General features: G+C 46.9%; 3 protein-coding genes across 5 annotated transcripts in view; 1 reads left to right on the forward strand and 2 right to left on the reverse strand.

The window, feature by feature from the left end:
* Positions 1 to 13169, forward strand: part of si:dkeyp-19e1.3 (USP6 N-terminal-like protein) — a 26735-nt gene extending 13566 nt beyond the window's left edge. Inside the window, exons 2-14 of the mRNA XM_031565172.2 lie at positions 303 to 374; positions 1626 to 1711; positions 1979 to 2018; positions 2175 to 2255; positions 2700 to 2807; positions 4068 to 4177; positions 6754 to 6802; positions 8015 to 8135; positions 8623 to 8717; positions 8819 to 8884; positions 9433 to 9532; positions 10039 to 10191; positions 10585 to 13169. Coding sequence (XP_031421032.1) covers positions 303 to 374; positions 1626 to 1711; positions 1979 to 2018; positions 2175 to 2255; positions 2700 to 2807; positions 4068 to 4177; positions 6754 to 6802; positions 8015 to 8135; positions 8623 to 8717; positions 8819 to 8884; positions 9433 to 9532; positions 10039 to 10191; positions 10585 to 11855 — 2352 coding nt within the window. The 3' untranslated portion in view covers positions 11856 to 13169. The remainder of the gene's footprint in view (positions 1 to 302; positions 375 to 1625; positions 1712 to 1978; positions 2019 to 2174; positions 2256 to 2699; positions 2808 to 4067; positions 4178 to 6753; positions 6803 to 8014; positions 8136 to 8622; positions 8718 to 8818; positions 8885 to 9432; positions 9533 to 10038; positions 10192 to 10584) is intronic.
* A 1127-nt stretch (positions 13170 to 14296) lies between these two features.
* On the reverse strand, positions 14297 to 19725 carry uevld (UEV and lactate/malate dehyrogenase domains). The gene is made up of 12 exons (XM_012828154.3): positions 18959 to 19725; positions 18576 to 18660; positions 18321 to 18386; positions 18012 to 18175; positions 17586 to 17727; positions 17291 to 17379; positions 16936 to 17041; positions 16451 to 16621; positions 15922 to 16095; positions 15530 to 15617; positions 15097 to 15220; positions 14297 to 14473 (listed from the first exon to the last, which is right to left on the reverse strand). The coding sequence occupies exons 1-12, from the start codon at positions 18998 to 19000 to the stop codon at positions 14309 to 14311; spliced, it is 1416 nt and encodes a 471-aa protein (XP_012683608.2). The 5' UTR covers positions 19001 to 19725; the 3' UTR covers positions 14297 to 14308.
* Positions 19726 to 19823: 98 nt separating this feature from the next.
* spty2d1 (SPT2 chromatin protein domain containing 1) lies at positions 19824 to 24499 on the reverse strand. 3 transcript variants are annotated; one of them, XM_031565173.2, is made up of 7 exons: positions 23992 to 24499; positions 23476 to 23590; positions 22122 to 23349; positions 21787 to 22049; positions 21057 to 21219; positions 20714 to 20791; positions 19824 to 20322 (listed from the first exon to the last, which is right to left on the reverse strand). In XM_031565173.2, the coding sequence occupies exons 1-7, from the start codon at positions 24049 to 24051 to the stop codon at positions 20223 to 20225; spliced, it is 2007 nt and encodes a 668-aa protein (XP_031421033.1). In that variant the 5' UTR covers positions 24052 to 24499; the 3' UTR covers positions 19824 to 20222. The 3 variants fall into 3 exon arrangements, with proteins under 3 accessions (XP_031421033.1, XP_012683606.2, XP_012683607.2); XM_012828152.3 differs by having other exon boundaries at positions 21787 to 23349; positions 23992 to 24496; XM_012828153.3 differs by lacking the exon at positions 19824 to 20322 and adding an exon at positions 20331 to 20541 and having other exon boundaries at positions 21787 to 23349; positions 23992 to 24497.
* Positions 24500 to 24501: the final 2 nt, after the last annotated feature.

Below are 24501 nucleotides of genomic sequence, written 5' to 3' on the forward strand. Positions count from 1 at the left end.
CTAATGGAGATGTAAGTCCTAGTTGTACTATTTGTGCTCTTTGGGTCTGGAAACCATGACCTTTTGCTAAGCTATGCTAAACTCAATGTTGCCAACCATTTAGTTTGTTCACTGCATCCTTAATAGCTCTTTAAACTAGAAGGAGCAGTTTAATATTGCTGTGTGTGTGTGTGTGTGTGTGTGTGTGTGTGTGTGTGTGTGTGTGTGTGTGTGTGTGTGTGTGTGTGTGTGTGTGTGTGTGTGTGTGTGGGAGAGAGTCTCATATGGACGTTTCCTCTCTAATCTCTGTTCCCTCCCTCCAGATGAAGATGAAGAAGGACATCGACACGATAATAGCTGAGGAAAGAGCGGATATCATCTCAAAGTATGACAAGGTTAGTGTGCATTGACAGTTAGCGTAGCTCTGAGCCCTCTGCTACATTTAGTAGTATGAAGAGTTAACCTAGCTCTGAGCCCTCCGCTACACTCATCTGTATGAGCCAGAGCTGAAACGTGAGCTGCATATCCTCTTCACTGCGGTCTGTATGACCGGTTCCATAAAGCCAGAGGTAACATTATGACCTGCTCATTCATGCGTCTGATATAGAAACAGGAGTCATCATCTGTAAGGCATTGTTCAGAGGGCATGCTGTGATTTGTGTTTACCTGTATGAGGTGTGTGTGTGTGTGTGAGAGAGAGATAGAGCTTTAAAACACTCATTTATTGAATCAGTACTCAAACCTTTTCATTACTGTACCCTTAGAACACAATGCATCAGGACCTCCAACATGCTGTTTTCCTTTCAAACTGAGGATCTAGCAGGTTAGAGTGTTTGACCACAGACAGGAAGTTGGTCATTAGCTAGCATTGATTAGCCCTCATTAACATTTGCTGGCACAGAGGGGTAGGAGGAAAGATTGGCTGACTTTCGATCGGATTATATTGAAGTTCCTGCACAGGCTAGAATTAGGGTTGTGTGTGCGTGTGTGTGCATGCGTGCATGTGTGTGTGCTGGGGGAATGCTGTCATTGTGATTTTACACAGCTGCTCTGTCGCCCCAGTACACCATACACACACACTTACTTACACACACACACACACACCCTGCTTGCTGATGTGAGTAACAATGCTGCTCTCTTTCCTCTAACTGGAAAGGTTCAGCCAGAGGAGTTGTTTTATGACATGACCCGTGGAACCATTTTTACACATGCACCCCCAACTCAGACGCCACTGAATGGGGTTCTTGTAGGAAGCAGCAGCAGCAGAAGGCTGATCCTCCTGTGGACAAGGCGCTTCATGAGGCCCCCCTTTCATTTGGATGGGGCTCAGCCATAGCAAAGGCCACTTAAAGGGTGCAAATAAAAGAGCTTGTGGTCTCTGACATGGAAAACAAAGTGCTCCCGAGCTGATTTGTGTTGCACCGTGTTTTGGCTGATGGCGTCTGCAGAGATTAGGCTCTGCTTGAAGCGTTTCTTTAAATAAGGCATTAGTTTCACATAAACCCTAGCAACTGTACTGTGTATAAGAATGGCAGAAGTGCTGTCTAAGTGCTCGTATCTTATACGCTGTCGTACTTTCCATCAGGAAGTGACGAGTTATTATTATCTCTATGCATATCAACATACCCTTGTGTGTGTGTGTTTAGGGCAGGCACAAGGACCTTAAGATCGACCCCTGGGAGGATGGCGATTTCAGTATCTACAAGTTCACTGACCGCTTCGGTTTCAAACAGTAAGTCTGCTCTCTGCATACAGGCGCGCTGCCCTCTCCGCTGCCGCTGATGGTCACAGGCCTGCAGGGTCGGCCATCTTCACTACCGCACTATTGGAGCGAGCTCTCCTCCCCTTGCCCTTTATGTGAACACATCACCACACTTGCGGAGATATTTAGACACATTTTTAAATGCTTAGAAGTTTGTGTGCATGGAGATTCGTTTGTGATACCTGGTTTTGTTCTCTACCTAATTTTTGTTGTTGTTGTTGTTGTTGTTTGCCACAGTGAGAAGGAACTATCCACACCAAGTGCATTGGAGGACAAGGTAAACACTCTTTGCTCACATTCCCCACACAAACCTAAGAAACACTGTTTATCTGGATGGGCGAGTGTGTTTTTTTTCTGAGCCATAGGTTTGATGTAAAGGTTTGTAGAACTGTTCTCGTTGAACTTTTGTTATTGTTTGTTTCTGCATAACCAGCAAAGGGTGCTTGAGATTGTGAGGGTGGACAAATGGGTGAAGATGGTGAAGAAATGGGACAAGTACAGGAGCAGTGATAAGGTATGTACACCAGTGTTGGGAGTAACTGATTACAAAGTAACTGATTACTGTAATCAGATTACTTTATCCAGTAACGCAGTAATGTAAAGGATTACCCTTGAGTTTTCGGTAATCCGATTACAGTTACTGACCGAATTAAAAAAGCCGTTACTTCAGTTACTTTTTACGTGCCTATCTGCTCCCTTTCATTCATTGATTGATACACACACACACACAGACACATACATACACACACACACGCACACACACGCACACACACGCGTCATTCAGTGTAATATTTATCCTCATCAGAGCAGCCTCCCCATCCTCCCTTTGATCTCCCCTAAGGTTTGACCATAACACTGTAAAGCCTTATATGCAAGTCTTAACGTCTCTGATTGGACTCACTCGTGTTCTCTTTCTCCCTGTTCTCTCTCTTTCTCTAAATCTCTCTGTACCCCAAAGATGGTGAAGCGTGTGTATAAGGGTATTCCTCTCCAGCTCCGGGGCCAGGCCTGGGCACTGCTGCTGGACGTGGAGCAGGTCAAGAAGGAGAACATGGGCAAGTACGAGGTAAGAGCGTATATATATATATACACACACACACACACACACACACACACACAGCATCCTGACGCTGTTGTCTACTGTGTGTCTCACTGTGGTTCATATCAGTTTACTGTGGGATCTGACACCCTGCATTTTCCGGATTCCACAGCAGAATGAATCATCCTACTGTTTGGGTGTGTGCGTGGGTGTGTGTTTGGGTGTGTGGGAGGTGTGTTGTGGGTAGTGTGTGTTTGGGTGTGTGGAGGCATGTTGTGGGAAGTGTCTCTTTCTATCATTCTGACTATGGTCTACTAATGGAACTCCATCATCTTTCCACCGTAACATTCCCAGCATTCCTCTGCTAATGTCCCTGATGTCTTGCGCTGGTTAGTCTGGATAAATAGGATGAATAGCTCGTGAGACAATGGTAGTCCTCAGGAAAGGGGCTTCTGTGCTGCTGGCCTGATAAAGTCAGTATGAGAGTTACTTATGTTTCCCTCTCTGAGCTTCCTAATCCTGGCCCCTACACCAGTAGTCATAACACATTCAACGGAAGGCCACACACACACACAAACACACACACACACACACACACACTAACAGTTTAAAGATGACTCATCCATTGGCGCTCCTTATGCAGTCATTTGGAGTTGGTGTTTTGGTCCCCGTGTGTGTGTGTGTGTGTGTGTGTGTGTGTGTGTGTGTGTGTGTGTGTGTGTGTGTGTGTGTGTGTGTGTGTGTGTGTGTGTGTGTGTGTGTGTGTGTGTGTGTGTGTGTGTGTGTGTGTTAACTTCCTGTCCCTGACTCAGGAGCCACCTCAAAGTTTTTCAGAGTGAGCGAGAGTTTCTGCGGTGAGTGTTCAGTGTGTTATTGCACCTCAGCCATTTCTGCCCAAGGCTGTCTGTGTGTGTCTCTGTGTGTCTGTGTGTGTCAGATCTGCTCAATACATACTCACATACATACTAAAAAAAACCCACTCCTGGCCACTGAGGTCAGTAGCAACAGCAGAGTCAAAAGCCCAGGCCCACACTCAACCCGCAGGACCTGAAATAGCTGTATGTGTGTGTGTGTGTCTGTGTGTGTGTGTGTGTGTGTGTGTGTGTGTGTGTGTGAGAGGAAGAGGGGGAGCATGGAAATGAAAAATGTTAATTTTCTTCCCCCCCCCACCCCCTTCCTCTACTCTATATGTGTAGGTTTTGTGACACCTGCCGATTTGTAGGCATGTATATGTCCCCTTGTCCCTGGGTCAGATGAATGACAGGATGTGTGTTTGTCTGTCCTCAGAAAATGAAGGAGCAGGCAAGCAGCTTCTCCACGGAGATCAAGCAGATAGACCTGGACGTGAACCGCACCTTCAGGAACCACATCATGTTCATGGAGCGCTTTGGAGTCAAGTGAGTTACCCAAAGCACTCGGACACTATCATCCCCATGAGAGCACACACACACACACACACACACACACACACACACACACACACACACACACACACACACACACACACACACACACACACACACACATACACACACACACATATATCATATCACATTTACACACTCCCTCACCCACGCACACATGCATCACAGGCATACACACACACATCATATCACATTTACACGCACCCTCACACACCAGCACACACACGCACACGTGCATCACAGAGATACACACACACACACACACACACACACAACAGCAAATCTCTTCTTCACACCAGCATGTCTGCTCTTATAATCTCCTCTTCCCATGTTAAATGCCCATTACCCAAATCGCCCGCTGTTTGTTTTCATGTCTTGGTTTGACTCTTTGAGCCAGCGAGGGCCAAATCAAGCCTCCCGCTGTGTCTGCTAACACACACACACACACACACACACACACACACACACACACACACACACACACATATCCCGCGGCTAATCTTGTAAAACTCCTCCAAAACAAAACAGTGTTTCCTCCGGCCCAGCCGCCCCTGCTGGCCTTCCTGTTGTGTTTGCCGTTGCCGACGGAGACCTTGCAGGAAGTCTCACCCGGCCGGAGCTGGGGCCACCTTGACCCAGAATAAGGCTGTTTATGTCCAACACAGACAACGCTCTGCTCACACTCTCTCTGCTCACGCTCTGCTCACGCTCTGCTCACGCTCTGCTCACACTCTGCTCACACTCTGCTCACACTCTGCTCACGCTCTGCTCACGCTCTGCTCACACTCTGCTCACACTCTCAGGGGCACAGGTACCAGTCAGGCCTCTGGAAGGCCTTACTATGCTGCTAATGGCCAGGACTGACCAGGGAGTTCTCTCTTTCTCTATCCCTCTCTCTCTCTCTCTATCCATCCCTCTTTCTCTTCTCTTCTGTTTTCTCACTCTCTCCCTCTCCTTACAAAGACAATCTGTTTGAAAGGAAAACAGCATGTATGTGTTTTTAAGGGCACAGTAATGTAAAGGTTTGAGTACTGTGTTTGAGTAGTGTTTTAAAACATCGCTTTCTCCCTCTGCCTCTCTCTCTCTCTCTCTCTCCCCCTCTGCCTCTCTCTCTCTCTCTCCCGCTCTCTCTCTCTCTCTCTCCATTCAGACAAGACATAGTGCTGTAGCACAGGAGCTGTTGTAGCTGTAACAATAGCTGTAGTTTCCTGTCCTGTCCGGTCCTGCTCTTTATAAATAGCCCTGGCCCTTCCTACCTCTGAGTAGAGTGCGCTCGGCCCATACCTTGAGGAAAAGGGGCTGGGTGAGCAGGGTTTCTATGGCTTCTCTTCAGTGTCCAGACAGAACCAAGGGTGGTTAGAACACGAGTCTTTGGAAGGCTTCTCCTCAGTGTCCAGACAGAACCAAGGGTGGTTAGAACACGAGTCTTTGGAAGGCTTCTCCTCAGTGTCCAGACAGAACCAAGGGTGGTTAGAACACGAGTCTTTGGAAGGCTTCTCCTCAGTGTCCAGACAGAACCAAGGGTGGTTAGAACATGAGTCCTTGGAAGGCCTTGTGGTGAAACGATACGCACCAAACTGTTCCCTGCCCTATGCAAATGTTTTGGTGAGGAGAGCTGGAAGTGCCCTCTCTCTCTCTCTCTCTCTCTCTCTCTCTCTCTTTCTTTCTTTCTTTCTTTCCTTCTTACGCTCTCTCTCACTGGCCAGTCCTCCTGAGGTGGACATGGAGAGAGGATGGAGGGGAGGGAGAGAGAGAGAGAGAGAGGGAGATCATGCTGGGCTGGGCTGAGTGCGGTGGGACTGGGATGGCTGGAAGGCCTCCTCTGCTGTTTGTGGTCTGCTTGGCTCTGCTGCCGAGTGTAAGGGGGAAACGGGAGACGTTACAGGGTAATAGACTGCAGGCTTGTGGAGAGTCACACACATAAATCTCATGGATGTGCACACACATACACACGCGCCCATACACACACTGTCACATACACACACACAGGCAAGCACAATCTCTCTCTTCCTCTCTCTCTCTCACTCACTCACACACACACACACACAAACACACTAACACACACTAACACACACACACACACACACACTAACACACACACACACACACACAGATCTCTTCATTAATACTTCAGTGCCAGCGGGAGGAGGTCCTGAAGAAGTAGGATTACTTAAAGGGAGGAGCGTGTGATCTCACTCTTACTGCACCCCAAAGACACACCACGACCCCCACCACCACCACCACCACCACCAGCACCGCCTCCTCTCCCCTCTCTCCTCTCCTCTCCCCTCTCTCCTCTCCTCTCCCCTCCCCCCTCCATTTACACAATCATATAACCCCATCCTAGGACTGTCACTGTTTCCCCCTTTCTGCTGCGCCATCATGTATAATGGATGCCGTTTGCCTTTGGATGTAGTAACCAGTGCGTGGGCCTGTGCCAAAGTGAGGCAGAGGGTTGTGTTTTGTAACAGCAGCACTCCGTGAGGGTTAGCATGAATGAGGCTAATGGCTAAAAGTGAGTGTTCTCTATTCTGCTCCTCTCCCTACAGGCAACAATCCCTGTTCCATGTGCTGGCAGCCTACTCCGTGTACAACACGGTGAGTTTGTGTGTGTGTGTGTGTGTGTGTGTGTGTGTGTGTGTGTGTGTGTTAGAGAGTGAAAGAGGATGTGGGACAGAGGACAACTGTGTTTGAATGCATAAGGGTGTGTCTGTTGTTTTGTGTGTGAAAGTGGGTTACATAACGTGGCAGAGATGTCGGTGCTGAGGGGGTTAAAGCTAAGCCACCACACCCCTTCACCCCAGGAAACAGCATAGTCTTTAATTCATAAGGTTCAGGCTTTAACCACACACACACACACACACACACAGAGAACTTTGAACATAGAGTATGAAATAGAGTTGTGTGTCTCCCTGAAAAATAACACTAAATGGCCTTTCTGCTAGGCCACACGTTGCCTAGCAGACCAAGACTTGTGATGGGGGGTGTGTGTGTGTGTGTGTGTGTGTGTGTGCGACAGACTCACATCTGCCACGACCTGGATATCAGTCCCACACACATGAGCTGATGGTTGCTCCACTGAACAGTACAGGAAGCAGGGAGGTGCGAATTCATGTGAGCCTTATCTCAAATTGACAGCAGTGTATGAGGCAAAAAGGTGTGTGTGTGTGTGGGGAGGGGGGGGGGTTGTGTGTGAAGCCTCTATGCAAGCCAGAGGAAATGGCCATTTGCAACTGTCCCCATTTCCCCCCAGCGTGCCCATGTGAAAGTGGGTCAAGCGGGAGACTGAGGGGACATTAGGACTCACCACACATGCTAGATTTGGCTGAGCATCTTCACCCAATCTTTTTGGCTGTGCGTGTTTGTTTGTAGTGTGTGTGTGTGTGTGTGTGTGTGTGTGTGTGTGTGTGTGTGTGTGTGTGTGTGTGTGTGTGTGTGTGTGAGGGATGCACAATATTGGATTTTTGCCCATATTTGATGTGCCGATATTTTCAAACTCATTTTGGTCGATTGCCGATACCGATATATATACACATCTCTGTTTTTATGTCATTAAAGAGAAAACCAAGTCTCTCCTGTACTAGAATGAGCCTAGTACTGAGCATTGTGATGACCTACTTGTTGTAGAAACAGACCTAAAACGTTTCCTTTGATTCGACCCTAAATGTATCCATGAACAAATGTACACATTTACTCAGATGATTTTTAAGGAAATCATTTCTGTGTGTGTGTGTGTGTGTGTGTGATGGTGGTGATGTTGATTGATTCGGTACGTAAGCCTGACCATACGTTGTACTTTCTCTCCCGCAGGAGGTGAGCTATTGCCAGGGCATGAGCCAGATCGCCGCCATCCTCCTCATGTACATGAACGAGGAAGATGCCTTCTGGGCCCTGTCACAGCTGTTGACCAATCACAAGCATGCAATGCACGGTGAGACAGGCTGAATAGTACCGGTAGTCAAAAAAAAGGATTTTGTAGTATTAGATGTAATTTCAGTCCAGTACACTTTTTGTCCAATTCAGCGAATTCCTCTCCATATTTCTCTAGCTGCCAGTTCTGTGTGTGCACTCAAAACACTCTAGTGTTCGTACACAGTCCCAGCTTCTAGATTGGGGGGGATAGTGACTGAGACATACACTACCCCAGCCAATCAATCCTCTGCGTACTTTGATTGGCCGTTGAGCTCAAATATGAACAACCTTTCGCCCAGAATGGCAGACTTTCTGCTATACTGTAGTAACTACAGCATCTTAAAGCTACAAGTATGGATGGCTGTAACTCATTGGGCTAGTTCTGCTCTGAGAGTGCAAGCTGTGTGTCCAGAGGCTGGGAAATGAGTCACTCATACTTGACGTAATGCTTTGACCACGGGAACTTGTGAGTGATCTAGTTTCTTTTCCTCTGCCTTGCTGTGAAGGCTTCTTCATCCCGGGGTTCCCGAAGCTCCATCGGTTCCAGAACCATCACGAGCAGATCCTGTCCAAACTCCTGCCCAAGCTGAAGAAGCACATGGTGAGATCCTTCACTCGTAGACCTCCCTTTGCTCTTCAGCTCCTTCTGGCTATCCTTGGCATTACACTCACGCACGCTGCCATTGTCTTAACTCTCCACAGGAAAGGGAGCAGATGTCAACAGGGATCTATACTACCAAATGGTTCTTGCAGTGTTTCATTGACAGGGTGAGTGAACCTTTTCAAGTGAAGAGAAGCACCGCAGAAGCAGCAGTTTCTGACAACGCCATGTCTGTCTGTATGTGTATGTGTGTTTGTGTGTGGGCAGATGTTCGTCCAGTTTGTCTCCAAGGGAAATAACTGACCTTAGTCTACACAGCCATCCAATCAGACCTCATCTTCCTTAAGGTCCCTTGCGTCACCATGGTGACCAAAGGCAAAAGGAATGCTCTGAACATCTCTAATAATAGAATTGCCCTGAAATGGGCCGTGACTGTTACATCACCACACAGACACACACACACACACACACACACACACACACACACACACAAACACACACACACAAACATGTGCTGTCACTAGAACAGGAACTTCTGCTTTCTACTGTGGAGCAGCAGTCATAGTCTGCCCATGTACAAATAGTCATTCATCTTCATTATTGCGCATACCAAACATCTTCACTATTATGAATGTGTTTTTTTTTTTTTTTCTGAAACTGAGCATCGAGTGTCCTTCCTCCTTCCCTCCCTCCCTCCCTCCCTCCCTCCCTCCAGACTCCATTCACGCTGACTTTGCGTCTGTGGGACATCTACATCATGGAGGGGGAGAGGGTCCTCTCAGCCATGGCCTACACAGCCCTCAAGCTGCATAAGAGTAAGTAGAGTCTCTGAGAGGAGGAGGAGGAGGAGGAGGAGGAGGAGGAGGAGGAGGAGTTCAACCAGACATATGTCATATGATGTCCTTACTGGGATGTTAGTGAGGACTATGGTCATGGTGGTGGTGGGATTTATTTCAAACTGATGGAACCTGAGGCAGGATGTACCTGAATGTTTGAGGACTACATGTTCTCTTGTTATTACAAAGCTACGTAGAATGATACCAGACAGAAGATGAAGAAAAAGATTTGTATGTGTCACCCACCCAAACATCGAGGGGACACATAACAGTGATTTGATGTTATTTGTGGATGAGCTGTTTTGACTAGTTGGTTAATGTCATTTGTGAGTTATGCATCATCTGTTGTGTTGGAGCCAATGTCATTGGTTGGTTGGTTGAAGTCATTTGCTGTGAGCAGATGTGACTGGTTGGGTGGAGTAATCTGTTATCTGAGCGGACGTGATTGGTTGGTTAGGCTGACACTGATTGTTTCCATTGGTCAGAGCGTCTGCTGAAGATGAACTTGGAGGATCTGCGGGAGTTCTTGCAAGAGGAGATCGCCACCTCCTACTGTGTCAGCGACGACCTGGTGATCGAGCAGCTGCAGGCTTCCATGTCTGAGCTACGCAAGATGAAGCTGGACTTGCCACCTCCAGGTATACTCAGACACTCTGTCTCTCTCACACACACACACACACACACACACACACACACACACACACACACACACACACACACACACACGTTCAACAATGAACCCATCCTTTACACCACTCTGTACAAATACAGCTCATAGATCGAAGTTCTAGTTCTAGCTAGCAGTAATCACTCCTGCTGCTGATCTGGTCCCTTCAGCAGATGTTTTGTATCCAGAATGACTCGTATGTGTGTTCCCAGGGTAACAAAGCCATGACCTTGACGCCAGCACATTGCTCTGTTAGTTGAGTCACAGGAGCATATCACTAACTGTACACACCTGAACTTTAGTGGAATGTATATGCACATTCCTGTTCTATAACTGACTGTTGTCATGGTTTCCCTATCCGCAGGGAAGGGTGATGAGCAGCCTAAGGAGCCGCTAGGTCTGGAGCGCCCTATTCTACTGATCCCAGTACAGCCCCCGTGTGTGGCCCCCCAGTCCAGAAGTAACAGCCCCGCCTCCGAGGCTCAGCAGCTCCGGCAGAACGTCATCTCTCCAGACAAAACTCCCTCTCCCAGCTCCCAGCCAGAGCTGAGGACCCTGGGGCCCGTCGACCCCTCACCCCTGCCCTCGCCTGACCCGGTGCTCGTGCACAGCCAGTTCCTGCCAGCGCCAGAGGAGCAGCCGTGCGCAGGCCCTCCTCTCCGTTTGTCTGCACAGCGGCCCAGTGCGGTGGCGAGCGGGCAGAAGGAACCACGGGGCCCGGTGGACCCCGGCACCGTCGCCTCTGAGTGGCCCCCGCCTCCCTGCCAGCCCCTGGAGCCGGACAGGCGCAGCGCGCACTCCCTCAACCTCCCGGATCTCCCGCCGCCCCCTCCGCTCTACAGCGACGACCCGCCGCTGCCAGCCCCCTGCCTGGGCTTCACCACCGGCCCCAAACCCCTGGGGCTTATCCTCGAGGAGCCGGGCGCCCGCATAGCGCACCTGACCCACCGCTTTCCCACAAGCCTCGGTGTGCCCTCGCCCATGGGAGACCGCCGGCCCTCCAACACGTCGCAGTACGACAACCTCTCAGAGGGGGAGCCGTTGGCGGACACGGAGGACGAGCAGGAGGAGGAGGACCGCTACCTGGAGAAGCTCCTGGAGCAGGCGGCCTACCTGCCCCGCAGCCCTCAGGAAATGCTGGGGATTGGCGGCCTATCTCCACCCTCACTCGTGGAGGACATTTCATCTTACCCTCTCCCCCCGCCCCCACCCAGCTTCGGTCCCCAGGACGAGTCCACCCCTCTGCCGCCCCCACCTTCAGGCTTCAGCACCCCTCCGCCCCCCAACCTCCCCCAGGAGCTAGAGTACCAGGGCGAGGACAGCTGGGTCACCCCGGACTCCATGTTCCTCTCGCCGCCGCCCTGCTTTGCAGACCACCTCTCCCCGACCCCCGCTCCGGCGCCTCCTCCTCCCACTGGCTTGTCTCCCCGGCCCTGTGTCCACTCTGCCGGCAGAGAAGCCCTCCGCTTGGTGGGTCAAGCCCGCTGTGGGCCCCCCTTAGGGCTGCGCCTGCCTCCAAAGCCTCCAAAGCCTCCACCCTCCTCCCTCAAACCCACTGGACAACTCACAGCCGATACGGACTTCTACCGCCTGCATGCACCTAGCCACCACCTACCAAAGTCGGTGACCTTCTAGAAGCCATACTAGTCTGAATACCAATGACCTTCCTTTGCTTTTTAACATCTATTTATACTGTGTGTTACCTTTTCAGTATGTTATAAAAAAAAGAGTGTATTGTTATGTTTTTGGTTTTTGTAAACAGCATTTTCTTACTGAAAGTTTTATAAATATTTCTCATTCAGAAGCTGGACTTGTATGAAGGACATTTTAATTTTAAGACTTGTTTGTCTGTAGAGACTTTGGTATTTGTGTGTGTGTGTGTGTGTGTGTGTCTCAGTGTTTAGTATGAGTAGACTCCCTTGAGTAGTATTAATACAAGCAGCACTGAGAAATCACATCACCATATCAGACTGCATTGACTCGAACACGGCGCTCCTCTGTGAAGCCCAAACTGGTGATCTCCCTCCACCCCTTGCCTGCCTGGAGCTGTGAGCAGGCTCACCGCTGTCCTCGCCGACTCCACAGCCATGCCTGTGTTCGCAGACACCCACAGCACTGCTGCTCCTCATGCACATCGTCATGGAAGTCACACCTTTTAAATATGCACCACGGCACACACACACGCACACAACCTAATCTGCTCACACTTCCTGTTTGTTAGCGAGTCAGCTATGAGCAATACTTCCTGAGTTCTGCAGTCATCCTCTTTTTTTTCTCTTCAAATTGTGAATATAGCATTTTTGTATGTTTTGTTTTCGTTTTGATACTACAGTGAGTTTTGTAGGGGGAAAAGAAACAGGGATACTGTAAGCCAAATGTAAAGACTGAAGACCGTTATATATATATATATATGAAGAGATAATTTAATATCGGGTAAAGAGGTGCACTTTGTATTGAACCAAGGCGTCAACCAGGGGGACGTCCAAGTAGTGTGTAGATGGGGATGAGTGTGCTCCCGCTGCCGTTATCAGCGATAACCCACACAAGTGTAACAGCCAAGTGCCATTTCTGAAGCAATAGCGCCACCTGGTGGAAGCATCAATTACTGGTTTACTAAAATCATTGTTTTTTTTTTTCTTCTCTCATGTGGTTCCTTATGAAGGTCAGTTAAGGCTTTATTAATTTATAGTGTTTTTACTATTATTTCTTTTGTTCTCGTGTGTGTACAGGAAGTATTTAAGTTTTAAGCACGAGTGTCTCAGGGGCATCTTATGAAGGAGAGAGGAACTCCACCCCGAAGGCTTTCCTCTGAACTTTTGAATGGTGTTTTATTACTTAAGAGAAAGCTTTACTTTTTCTGTATGCTTGCTGTGTGTTCTTGAGGTTTGTTTTTGTTTTAAACACAAGATCATCTGACACCGTTTACAATCATAAAATATACATATTTTATTTGCATGTCTCCAATATTGCTTTGGAATTAACCCCTTTTTCTCTGCCTGGTTTAAAACAATCTCTCTCCCACCTGTCTTAAGACCGCAGTCTTATTATCACAAACTAGCTGATCCTTCCATCAGAGTGTGAAATGATCATGGTATATCCACTCTTCCATGCCTTACAGGACACTTAGTAATAACCCCATCCTCCACCAAAATAAATATCAACAGGTTCCATATCACTAACGTTACAGACTCCCCACTCATTAAGATCTGGTCATTTCACTGACCTGCTTGCAGGGCCCAATAATGAACCATATTAACTAAACAAAAATGTGTACATATACAAGTAAGTGCATAAACATACAGTATGCTTAATAATACATAATAATAATAAAGGCACATCCTGGGCCAGCCAAACTAAAATTCGAATTAGTGCAAATTGTAATTTTAGTTAAGTCATAGCCCTAAAACCATTACACCTGACAGTAGTAGTGACTAGCGTTAGTGACTGAAATATGAACACACACATTTACAAAGCATAAGGGCAAAAAAAAAAAAAATATGTAAACATTCATAATAGGAGTTTTGTCTTTGGAGTCTGTTATGGCTCTGGGCTAAAAGTGCATTGCTCAGTTCAACATCAGTTACAGCATGTTGTGTTTTTTTTTTAAGGCAACTCGTTTAGTTTCACATATCAATAAATATATATTTTAGGTAGTACAGCCATGATTGCATATGCATGTGCGAAGCGCAAACATGGTTTAAGGCACAATGGACAGTCCCAATAAGAACATCGCTTTATCTCTTCAGGAGATGCTTTGACCTTAACTTTAACACACGCAGTTTGCCTGTGGTCCATCTCTGCATGTCTACTGCATTTGTCTCATCTACAGCTGCTGCTTGCCCTTACTACCGCTAGCCCTTACTACCGCTAGCCCTGTGTGGGACCTGTGTGATGGTGTGCGTATGAGATCATCCAGTTACTCAAACATGGGGGAATAATGAGGGCCGGAGTGTTAAGAGAGGTCGAGGGGTGAGACAGTAAAACAGGAGGAGACGTCCCATCAAGCCCTCTCCTCCGGCACAACAATGGCACCTTAGGGGAAGACCATTGGGAAGAAAGGAATAAGGCCTTAGGATGAGGGGGGGTGCCTAGAGCTTGAGTTGGGTCATCAGGTTGTTGAGGGACGAGACGCTCTCCTTCAGCTTGCCGTCGTCCTCCTGACTCAGAGTGACTCCTGCCAGCCGAGTGGAACCGGAGGTGCCCAGTACACAGGGCAGGCTGAGGAACACGGCTGCACTGATGCCACCCCAGCCCTGACCAAACACACACCATACAACATGTCAACACACAAACAAACATTTACACAAACACCACACAAAGCATAAAACATGTATACACACATACAAGCTATAAAACATTTATATGCAAACAGAAACGATGCACATTTATGCATACAAAACATTAAAACATTCATGTAAACACACGCACACACAAATCATAAAACATTTACACAGACACGCATAAGTATATACTACCACACACACACACACACACAAACAGACCACAGGTTCAAGGTATACAAGGACATTGATTTCAACACCACTGCAACACAGTCTAAAAGAATTTCTCCGAATATGATGTAAGCGTGCTCTGTGTTTGGCCTGCTGGGCTTAATACTGCTGTGGAGTCCCTCTGGATGCACACACATGCTCCGATTTAACCCGCACCTCTGCATTCAACTTTGAAATGTCAGCTTGAAAATAGAATTAAAATGTGCCTCCCGGCAGGGTAGTGCATGCCACTGAACTGGAAAATGTGATCTAAGGCCTCCATGCACCCTGACCTGGTTTGTCATCAGAATCACAAGACTCCTGTAGAGACCATCTAAGCCTCCCCTCTGTCAAAGAACCCTGCCCTGGGCTTCCTGTGCGTGTACCTGAGCCAGTGTGGTGACGGAGTGGGTCTTCTTCTGGTCAGTGATGATGCTGTGGGTGATGTCAGCAACTGATAGCGCCACCGACCAAGACCTATGTCCTCTCCCCTTCAGCAACTCAAATCCTCTGCGGGCGGAAAACAGAAATAGTCATCTCTCATCTACTAGCATGGACTTGATTTAGCCTATGCACTGCAGCATGAGAATCACTTTATTCACCAAATGTACAGCGTACACAGGAATTTGACTGGGTGATACAGTGCAATGAAAAAAGGATAGAATAATAAGCATATGTAAAAGATGAGTGAAAAATTAACCATGAATAAGAATACATACCTGTAAACTAGCACAAGTCAGACATTTGTTTCTGAAACTGCTGTTTGTTTGTAGTTACACACTAACATTCCCATGCCGATATGAAAGTGCCTCAGGTTACCTGTCAATCAGTGGCTTGGTCGAGTTGGACACAGGACTGAGTTCAGGGTGCTTGCCAATCCCAGGAGTTGCGTTACTCCACACGGCCACTACAAACACACCAGCAGACTAGGCGGTCAACTGTGGACACTACTATTATCACCCACCCAGAACCAATCATATGAACCATATGATACTAGAATATATCTAGGGGGAAATAACACTAGACAGATCCAAGACTCAAGAGTTCATTATAATGGGAGCAGAGATACAACTTCTCATTGTTTGTTTACCTTGCTTTTAATTCTACTGTAAAATTGGTGAACACAAATGCAAAATAAGCACATTCTGAATAACCTCTCTGTTTATTCTGCAAGTCCCTAACACCAATAGCATACTGTAGGTTATCCTCACCCTTGTTGTCAGACATCTCTCCGATCACCCAGGGCTGTTTGCCGGTGTTGTTGGCCACGAGGGTGATGTTAAAGATGTGTGCGAGGCGCTCGGACTCCAGGTTGCAGCCGGCTCCAATCACATGGGTTGGAGGAAGTCCGCTCTGCCTCCACGCCACATGAGTCATGATGTCCACTGCGCACACAGACACAGGGGCCAGTCAGTCAATCAGATTCCAGAAAACAAGCAAAAGCCAGGAATGACTACTCAAGCAGGACATCGCCAACAGGACATTCCACTACTAAAACTGTAAATGGCTGCCACAAATTCAGCTGATGGTTATCCTGTATATATATATGTGTGTGTGTATATACACACACAGGTATATATGTCCGATACAAGAAACATGTATGTACTAAATAACCAGATTAAATGTAGTTTAATGTTTTTAAGATAAACCTTCAGCAGTGCCCCTCTCAGAAGGGGGGGGCCTTCCTCCTTAGGTTGGCCTGTGAGTAAAAGATACATGTGTTATGAGCTGGTGACTGACCTGGCTGGGAGGCGATGAGGAGCACTGCGTTGGGGCTGTGGCGAGCCAGGCCTGGAATGATGCCTCTGTACAAGTCTACGTTAGTCTGGACCACGCTGGCGTAAGACTGCTCGTTGCTCCAGGCGTTTGCGGTCACTACCACCACCTTGGAGCCAGCAGAGGCTGAAAGGTCTGCCAGAGCGAGAAATAAACAAACAAATAAATAACACAAACACAGGTGTTCCTCTCATGTTCAAAAGAAGAGGCTCCACAATACAAAAAAGCCCATAATTCCCACTCTGTACAGTATCTTACGTAATGAAACAAACCCCAAACATTCATGGATGGCATCTCGAGAATTCATTTAAGTTCAGACACTATGCCATCTAACTGACAGAAACTGAATTTGATTGTGTATAAAATACCGGACAGACAGGGAAAAAGAGGCAGCACAAAAGGCTACAATGGCCTGCGTGTGTTTTAGATCTGTTCGCTGACGACAGTACCTTTGGAAATTTCAACTTTAGGTAAACTGAAGATCTCTAAATCCATTGTCCCACTCTTTGTAGAACTTTCTGGAATGTCAATCAAAACCAGTTTGTCCACACCTCCCTGAGAAGACAGGCGTTAAGATGTCAGAGCAAATTAACAGTGAGTCGGCAGGAATTTTTAAATAATGCCAACACACACCCGCACAAGCAGGGTCTATTTATAGACCACAGCGGTGAAATTGTGTTTGTATGTTTTTATGTTTACTGTATGCACCTATACACCAGAAAAAAATCCAGGTAGGTGTAAACCTACTTGGCAATAAATCCAATTCTGATTCTGATTCTGAACTGATAAATAAATGACAATCACCTTAGCCATAATACTCAACACTGTAGCCACTCCCAAGTCTCCGCTTCCAATTACAGTGACTTTATTAACAGAGCCACTTCTGTTTCCACCTGTGGAAGAGAAGAAACAACGCAGTCTGAATTGATGTTTGATCTCAGGGCAGAATAAGTAGACATGTACAGAATCATGGGCAACTGAAGAAACTGTGTAGACTGTGTGTTGATGGTTCGCTCGATCACTTGCACAGTAACACACCATACTAAACTTCATACAAGCCCCAAGTGCTAAGTACTGTTCATCTATGTCCTCACAAGACCTTTATTCATTTTGAGCGCGGAGACAAAAGCCAGCAGGTTATTGGGGTCTTCTGCCTCTCCAGAGGGCTTGGTACTCAGGGGTGGTTCCTCCTCAAACTTGGCAATCATCTCTGCCATCAACCCGTTCACAGTTGACTTGGGCTGATATCAAAAACATCACCAGTCAGACGAGACACAAGCTGACCAGGCCATATGTTTCATTTTCACACACAATGGAATTACTTACTTAAAGCAACAGCATTACGACTATATATATTTCAGTCATTACAGTCTGTATAAGGTAATTGAGTTGGACGTAAAACTCAGCTTTGCTCTGACCTGTCAATGTTTTACTCCCTAATTACAATCTGCAGGTATTTGCTTCACCTCACTCATAGTAAAGCAGAAACTGTAGAGCACAATCGCGGCGGTCTTAGCGCTCTTACATGGTCCCAGTTATGCAGCCCAGGTAGGTACATTCGGCCCTGTGCGTCCACGTGCCGCCCCTTTTGAATCACCATGTTGGTAGTGGGTCTCAGCAAGCACACCGGAGGAGTGAAAGGGAAGGACTCCAGCAGCCACATCAGGATGGGTAGGTTATATGTACGGCCTAAACAACACCAGAGTAATCACACACACACACAAAAATGAAAAATGAAAAAAAGATAAATGTATGGATCTCACTGGGCTTGCATTGTAGACCATGTACAATTATAGTCGAGTAATTGTCTACAAGATGCTGTAGTTAATCTCACCTTGATATTTAACCGGGATGTTGCCGACCAGTTTCAGCAGGTCTTTTTGCATGCTGTCAGTGGATGCTAAGAGGGGTGTAAAGCAAAACATGCTAATTTCATTCACCTTGACTAGCAATCTTGGTTGAATGGGGGCCACGTCCTTAGGTACCCACTTTCAGCTTTCATTGAATATTCTTTAGTATTCATATTCACAGTTAATGGTTGTTTTAGGTTATGACTTGCAGTGGTCCGCTAGGATGTTTTGTAACTTACTGAAAGAGCCTACACGGATCTGCACGTCAGGGTGAATGCGGTTTACTTTCTGAATCTCCTCGATAGCAACATCGCGAAATTTGTACTGGAAAAAGAAAGTAGTCATTGTGATTTTGTCATTCACCTGCCACTATATTACCCACGCTACAACTGTAGCTGAAGTTCAATTACTTGATTGGCCATCACGTTAGGACTTCCTGGAAACTAACATTACAATCAGCAAGGAACATGGCATGCTAGACTCTGAAGGATCTGGTTTAACCGGCTCATGACAGAGCCCAAGATGAAAGTATCGTCAGTCTTAAGTTACAAAAGCGTTCGGTCACATGACTATCTAATTAACAATAAAAGTTAATGTTGACAAACTCTGAGAATTGAACAACCTTAGCGAGTACTTTTTTCACTGGTTCCGAAGATAGATCCATGATTGAACATTAGTAGTTTGATTGTTGGGGTTCAAAACCTAAACTTTCGCAGCATCCCGGCTGGCAGACAAATCTCGGACTGCATAACTTCCGTAAACCTAAGTGAACGCCCCATATCTACGGCAAATCGTAAGGCGAGAAAATATTCCCAATGATCTCCAGCCTACTCAGAACAGGACTGGTTAAAAAATCTGATGCAAATGCTCGCATGTCCTTATACTGACCATCGAATACAACCGCTGTTAAACCTACGAGTGAAAATGACGTCGTTGTACATAATATCCCATACTATTATTGATATAAAGTGTAATGTGACATTGTGTAGAATGATCAATGATACATGAAAAACTATCATTAAATCAAATGCAAGCCAATCTCAAGACTTAAGTTTTCCATTATATTTCAATACAATAAAACAGATACACCTAAATCATTCACTTATTTGTGAATTGTGATGACCAGAGTAGAGAAGTTAACAAAAAAGAAATACTTACAGCCCTCTGTCTCTGGTTAACACTCCATATATATGTATATGTATATATACACACACACACACACACATGTGAATTTCAGACAATACTCTGGAACATCACAACTCGTCTTGGGGAGATGAGCGCTGGGACCCAGATTACATTTTGGCCATTTAAACAAATATTTATATATAAACTGGTGTAACTACATTTCTATACATGACAGCTTATTAATACCTTGTCCAACTGCAAGTATAACATCAATTCCAGCTTGGCTTTCTTGGTCTGATCATAGCCCAAAATGTCCCTGGCACGCACACTCGCACGCACGCACACAATAAAAACCCCACAACAACATTTGACAAATCACTTTTAACAAGAAAAATAGCGCAGTACAATTCAAACGAATGGCAGTTTTCACTTGACCATAATTATATTAATAGAATAAAATGAGCTCCATTGTTTCTGATAACTGCAGTCAGATGTAAGGCCTCCACACGTACACATATGCATGGGCAGCTGTCGGTACAAAAAAGAAGTCTGCGATTGCTTTTCATAACATTATTTTCCTCAGTGTAGTTTACCGAGACACGGGCTCTCCATAGTGCAAAACTGCTCCCTTCAGGGTAATTTCAAATAAATAAAAATGCAACAAGTGAGAGCAGCAAAGAGGCACATGTACCTCAGTCTAAACCATTCACTCGCCTCCTCCTTGACCCAGAGTTCATATCAAGCAGATTTTTCTCCTCTTCCTAAACTTTTTTCCGCTTGGCTTTCATCGCTAGTTTCTGTTTCCTCTCCTCCTCCTCCATGCGGATGTCCTCCGCGTCCTCCCTGATGCCCATGCGTAAACTGAAATGGATGGGGGAGAAGAAAGATGCATTCAAGTTCACTGTGGCCACAACATGACCACGGGAGCGTACAGTTTGGGACGGACGGACGGGGTTGGGGGAGATTACGCTCGTGTTTGTGTGACATCATTTTAATTTTCTTCTCTTGGCGTTTTGGCGTTTGAGGTCTTCCTGTTCACGGCGTTCCTCCTCCTCATCCTCGAGCACAGCCATCCTCAGGCTAACAGACACAAGAGGCACGCAGGCAAATACACACAGAAACACAAAACAGATGTGATAGATGATAAAAGTGACTACGATGCGGAAGGGGATGAAGACAAGCAACCTCTGCCTGCAGTGTCTTTTGCGTTAATGTTTTGGGGGACTGGATACATCTCTTCACCGGGTCTTACCTCTTGGCCTCCTCTTTCTGCTGGTCTCGCCAACTGCTCTCCATGAACCGCAATGCATAGTCACTCTCGTCCCTGTATCTGTAGAAACCCAAAAGTGTGACAAGGTCAAGCAAGGTCATTCCCCTGCAGTGTACTGAACCACATGCTCGTTTCATTGTATTTCAGACAATACTCCAGAACATCACAACTCTTTTTGGGGAGATAAGCCCTGGGACATACATTTTGGGCATTTAAACAAATATTTAAATATAAACTGGTGTAACTACACTTCTATACATGCTGCACACTGCTTATTACTACCTTTTCCAACTGAAAGTGTAACATCAATTTCAGCTTTGCTTACTTGTTCTTATCATAGCCAAAGATTTCCCTGATATGTTTTGAAATTTCATCTTGCTCATCTCCACCATCATCAATGAAGTCGTCCATCTCTGGGTCCTCGTCGTCCTCATCATCATCATCATACTGCCGCTTGTAGGAAGACGTGATGGGTGGCAGTACTGCACCTACATAAAAGACAACCTTTTATTGGCAAATATCCGAATCAACCTCCACACAAGACAACCATCAGATGGAATGTTATTTTGGAGGAGTATGATGACAGTCTGAACAGTCCACTGGGAACCATGACCAGTGCTGTAAACACTCTATTGTGTTCCAGTTTGACAGGGACGTGGTGGGTGACAATGGAGATCTAAGACTGCTGACTCACTATTCCAGCAGGTCAGGGGGCATGCTGGCCTGCTCTAGCACTGGCATGAGCCACAAACACGGGGTTATTTTTGTGTCATAAAGACAACGCTATATGCGCACGCGTGGAGTCACAGACGTACTCAGGTACGGAAGGAAACTTGACATAAGCAATGTCTGAATTTGCCTCCTTACATAACACATTATGGTTACCAGCATCCTATGATCTGCGTGTGAATGTGCCATGCCAACCATAGTAAATTATGCAACCACATAAGAACAAAACAACTTGGTAGAGAGTAGATTTTTTGCCATATGATTCATAGAAGGCAGACACAGACAATTAATACAAAACATGACGACTTCATAACTGTAGCATTTACCAGGAGGCCTAACGGGGGGCCCATGACCGTAAGGTCTTGCTGGCATTCCTGGTCTTGCTGGCATTCCTGGTCTTGCTGGCATTCCTGGTCTGGCTGGCATTCCTGGTCTCCCTGGCATTCCAGGTTTTGGCACGAGATCCTTTGAGGAGATGGTCTCCGACACAACCGTACACGTTTGTCGCCCAGGCCCTGAGGGTCCACTGCCACCTGCTCGCCCCGGCACTCCTCCAGCAGCAGCAGGCCGAACCCCTCCGCCTCCAGGCCTGGCTTGCGGTCCACCCCCAGGCCTGGCTTGCGGTCCACCCCCAGGCCTGGCTTGCGGTCCACCCCCAGGCCTGGCTTGCGGTCCACCCCCAGGCCTGGCTTGCGGTCCACCCCCAGGCCTGGCTTGCGGTCCACCCCCAGGCCTGGCTTGTGGAACACCCCCAGGCCTCTGCTGTGCTGCACCTCCCAGCTTTCCTGCTGCTCCACCAGGCGCCGATCGCACCTGTCCATTACTGCTTGGCCGAGGGGCACTGCTGTGCCTGCCCCCGTCAGGCTGATGTTGTCCCCTCTGTGCCTGTTCCGAGGATCGCCTCTCCAAACTGCCCTGACTGGGCCGGCTCTGACCTGAGCTCCGCTGTGCTCCTTGGTTGGAACCTGAGGGCTTGATTCCAGAAGAACTTGGCTTACCTGAAGAAAGCAGGTGGTTCCCTTTCCTTGGGTTAAGGTCACTTGTGGTGTTAGGTCTCTGGCTTGGGGATGGTCTGGGGGCTGGCTGTTTGGTAGACACCGGACAGCCAGACTTGACCGAGGTTTTGCCGCTAGTGGTACCTGAGGAGCTTATGGTCGGTTTCGGTCGGTCTACGTGAGACGGCTTGGACGAGCTACGCGGTCGCTCTCCAGAGCCGTGGGGCTTTGGCTTCTTGCTGGCCTCACTAGAGGAGGAGGATTTCTCTGGGAGGCTCCTATGTGGCTTGCTACCCCTGCTGTCTTTCTCAGGGATCTTCCTGTGAGTGCTCGAGTTCGGCTGCGCTCTGCTTCTGTCTGACTTTGTGGCGTCGTGCCCCTTGTCTTGCCTCTTCGTCCTGCGTTCCATCTCGAGTTCCCGCAGGTCCTCTGCGCCTCGGGGCCGCTCCTCGCTCTTCTTTGGCACTGGTTTCAGCTCTACTGGTTCGTGCTGTTTTTTTTCGGCAAGCTTCAGCAAGTCGGCAAAGTTCATAGGTGGGGGGGCAGCTTTAGATGGGCCCCCAGGTTTCTTAACCACGGGTTTAGTGAGGGACTTGCTGGACACCTGGCTGGACACCTGGCTCTTCATCGGAGGCCTTTTCGGAACTTGTTCCGGCTCTGATTCAGAGTCGGTTTCCGCATAGTCATAATTATCCTCATCGTCATAATTGTCACTCCTCTGGGGGTCGTCCTCTCCTCTGGAATGTCTCCTCTTTGGTTTGTCCTCCATGGGGACTCCGTTGTAACCGTGGAAGTTATCTTTTGTGCGTGATGCCATTGCGCGGGCTTTCCGGTCCGATTTCAGTTCCACGCGTTTGGCCTGAAGTTCGTCTTTCTCCTTCTTCATCTGTTGTACTTTAAAAACAGAAGAAAAAAAACAATTACAGAACCATTTCAATTTACAACTAATCAGTGATGTAATTAAATATAAACCAATCAAGTTAAAAATGGTTAAGTAAGAAGTCACATTCTTATATTTACCTTTCTTCTTCTGACTAGCCTCCTGTTTCTTCAAGAAAGCCTGAACGGCTGATGAATTGACACCTTTAATTCTGGGATCCTTTTTTGGCGGGCCAGTTTGTAAACTGTACCGCTTCTGCAGGAAACATCACATATAAGACAATGAATGCATTCATTCAAAACATAACTAGTTCTCAACAACAGGAAAGACTATAATTGACCCAATGAAATCAAATGCAATGACATGACCATTCCCACAGACTGGATAATCAGCTATTATTGAATAATGACCTCACAGATATTCAAATTAGTTTTTTTCCTTAATCAGAGGCAGAGGGCAATACAGCTACAGATATAAGACACTTAATCTTAATCTCACGCATACTTGCTATCTAACAGCATGGTAACAGAACACATTTCTATAATACCACTGATGACCGTTATGTGGCTTAACAGCTGATGCGGAGCTATACATTATACACAATCTTTCAGCATGTTAGCCTTTGAAAGACATCAAATCCAAAATCTGAGACCCACCGGAAGGCTACTGAGGCCCTGGTTTTGAGAAGCGATTGCCAGGACATTTTCAAAGTCCATGCTGCTACCCCCCACCGATGACAACAGGTTATCTGACTACCAGCTAGCCGAGATACTAGCCCCCAAAAAATAATCCTCTCCGTGTCAGCGCTTTCGTTGGTCACAAAACGGTAAAAATGATGAGTCCACCGTGTGTGTCGATGTGTAAAAAGTAGCTACGTTACACTAGTAACGCTAGCTAGCTGGCTTTCAGCTAACGTTAGCACTAAAGACCCAGTGTTTCAGCCGTCTGGAATGATAATCTACGTAAAAAGGGTTTCAACCGAGTTTACAATGACTTCTATACTCGTGACCCCCTAAATCTGATATTCTGATAACCTAATGTTACAAACGATTAACTGCTTTATAAAGTTCAAGTTTAAAGACTATATACATGGTATATAACAGCGAAAAAACTTAATTTGCCAGTCGTTAGCACAACAGCTGAGGCAGCTGAGAGGTATGATTTAA

The sequence above is a fragment of the Clupea harengus genome, chromosome 3 (genome assembly GCF_900700415.2).
Source record: "Clupea harengus chromosome 3, Ch_v2.0.2, whole genome shotgun sequence".
In the NCBI taxonomy this organism is placed as follows: domain Eukaryota; kingdom Metazoa; phylum Chordata; class Actinopteri; order Clupeiformes; family Clupeidae; genus Clupea; species Clupea harengus.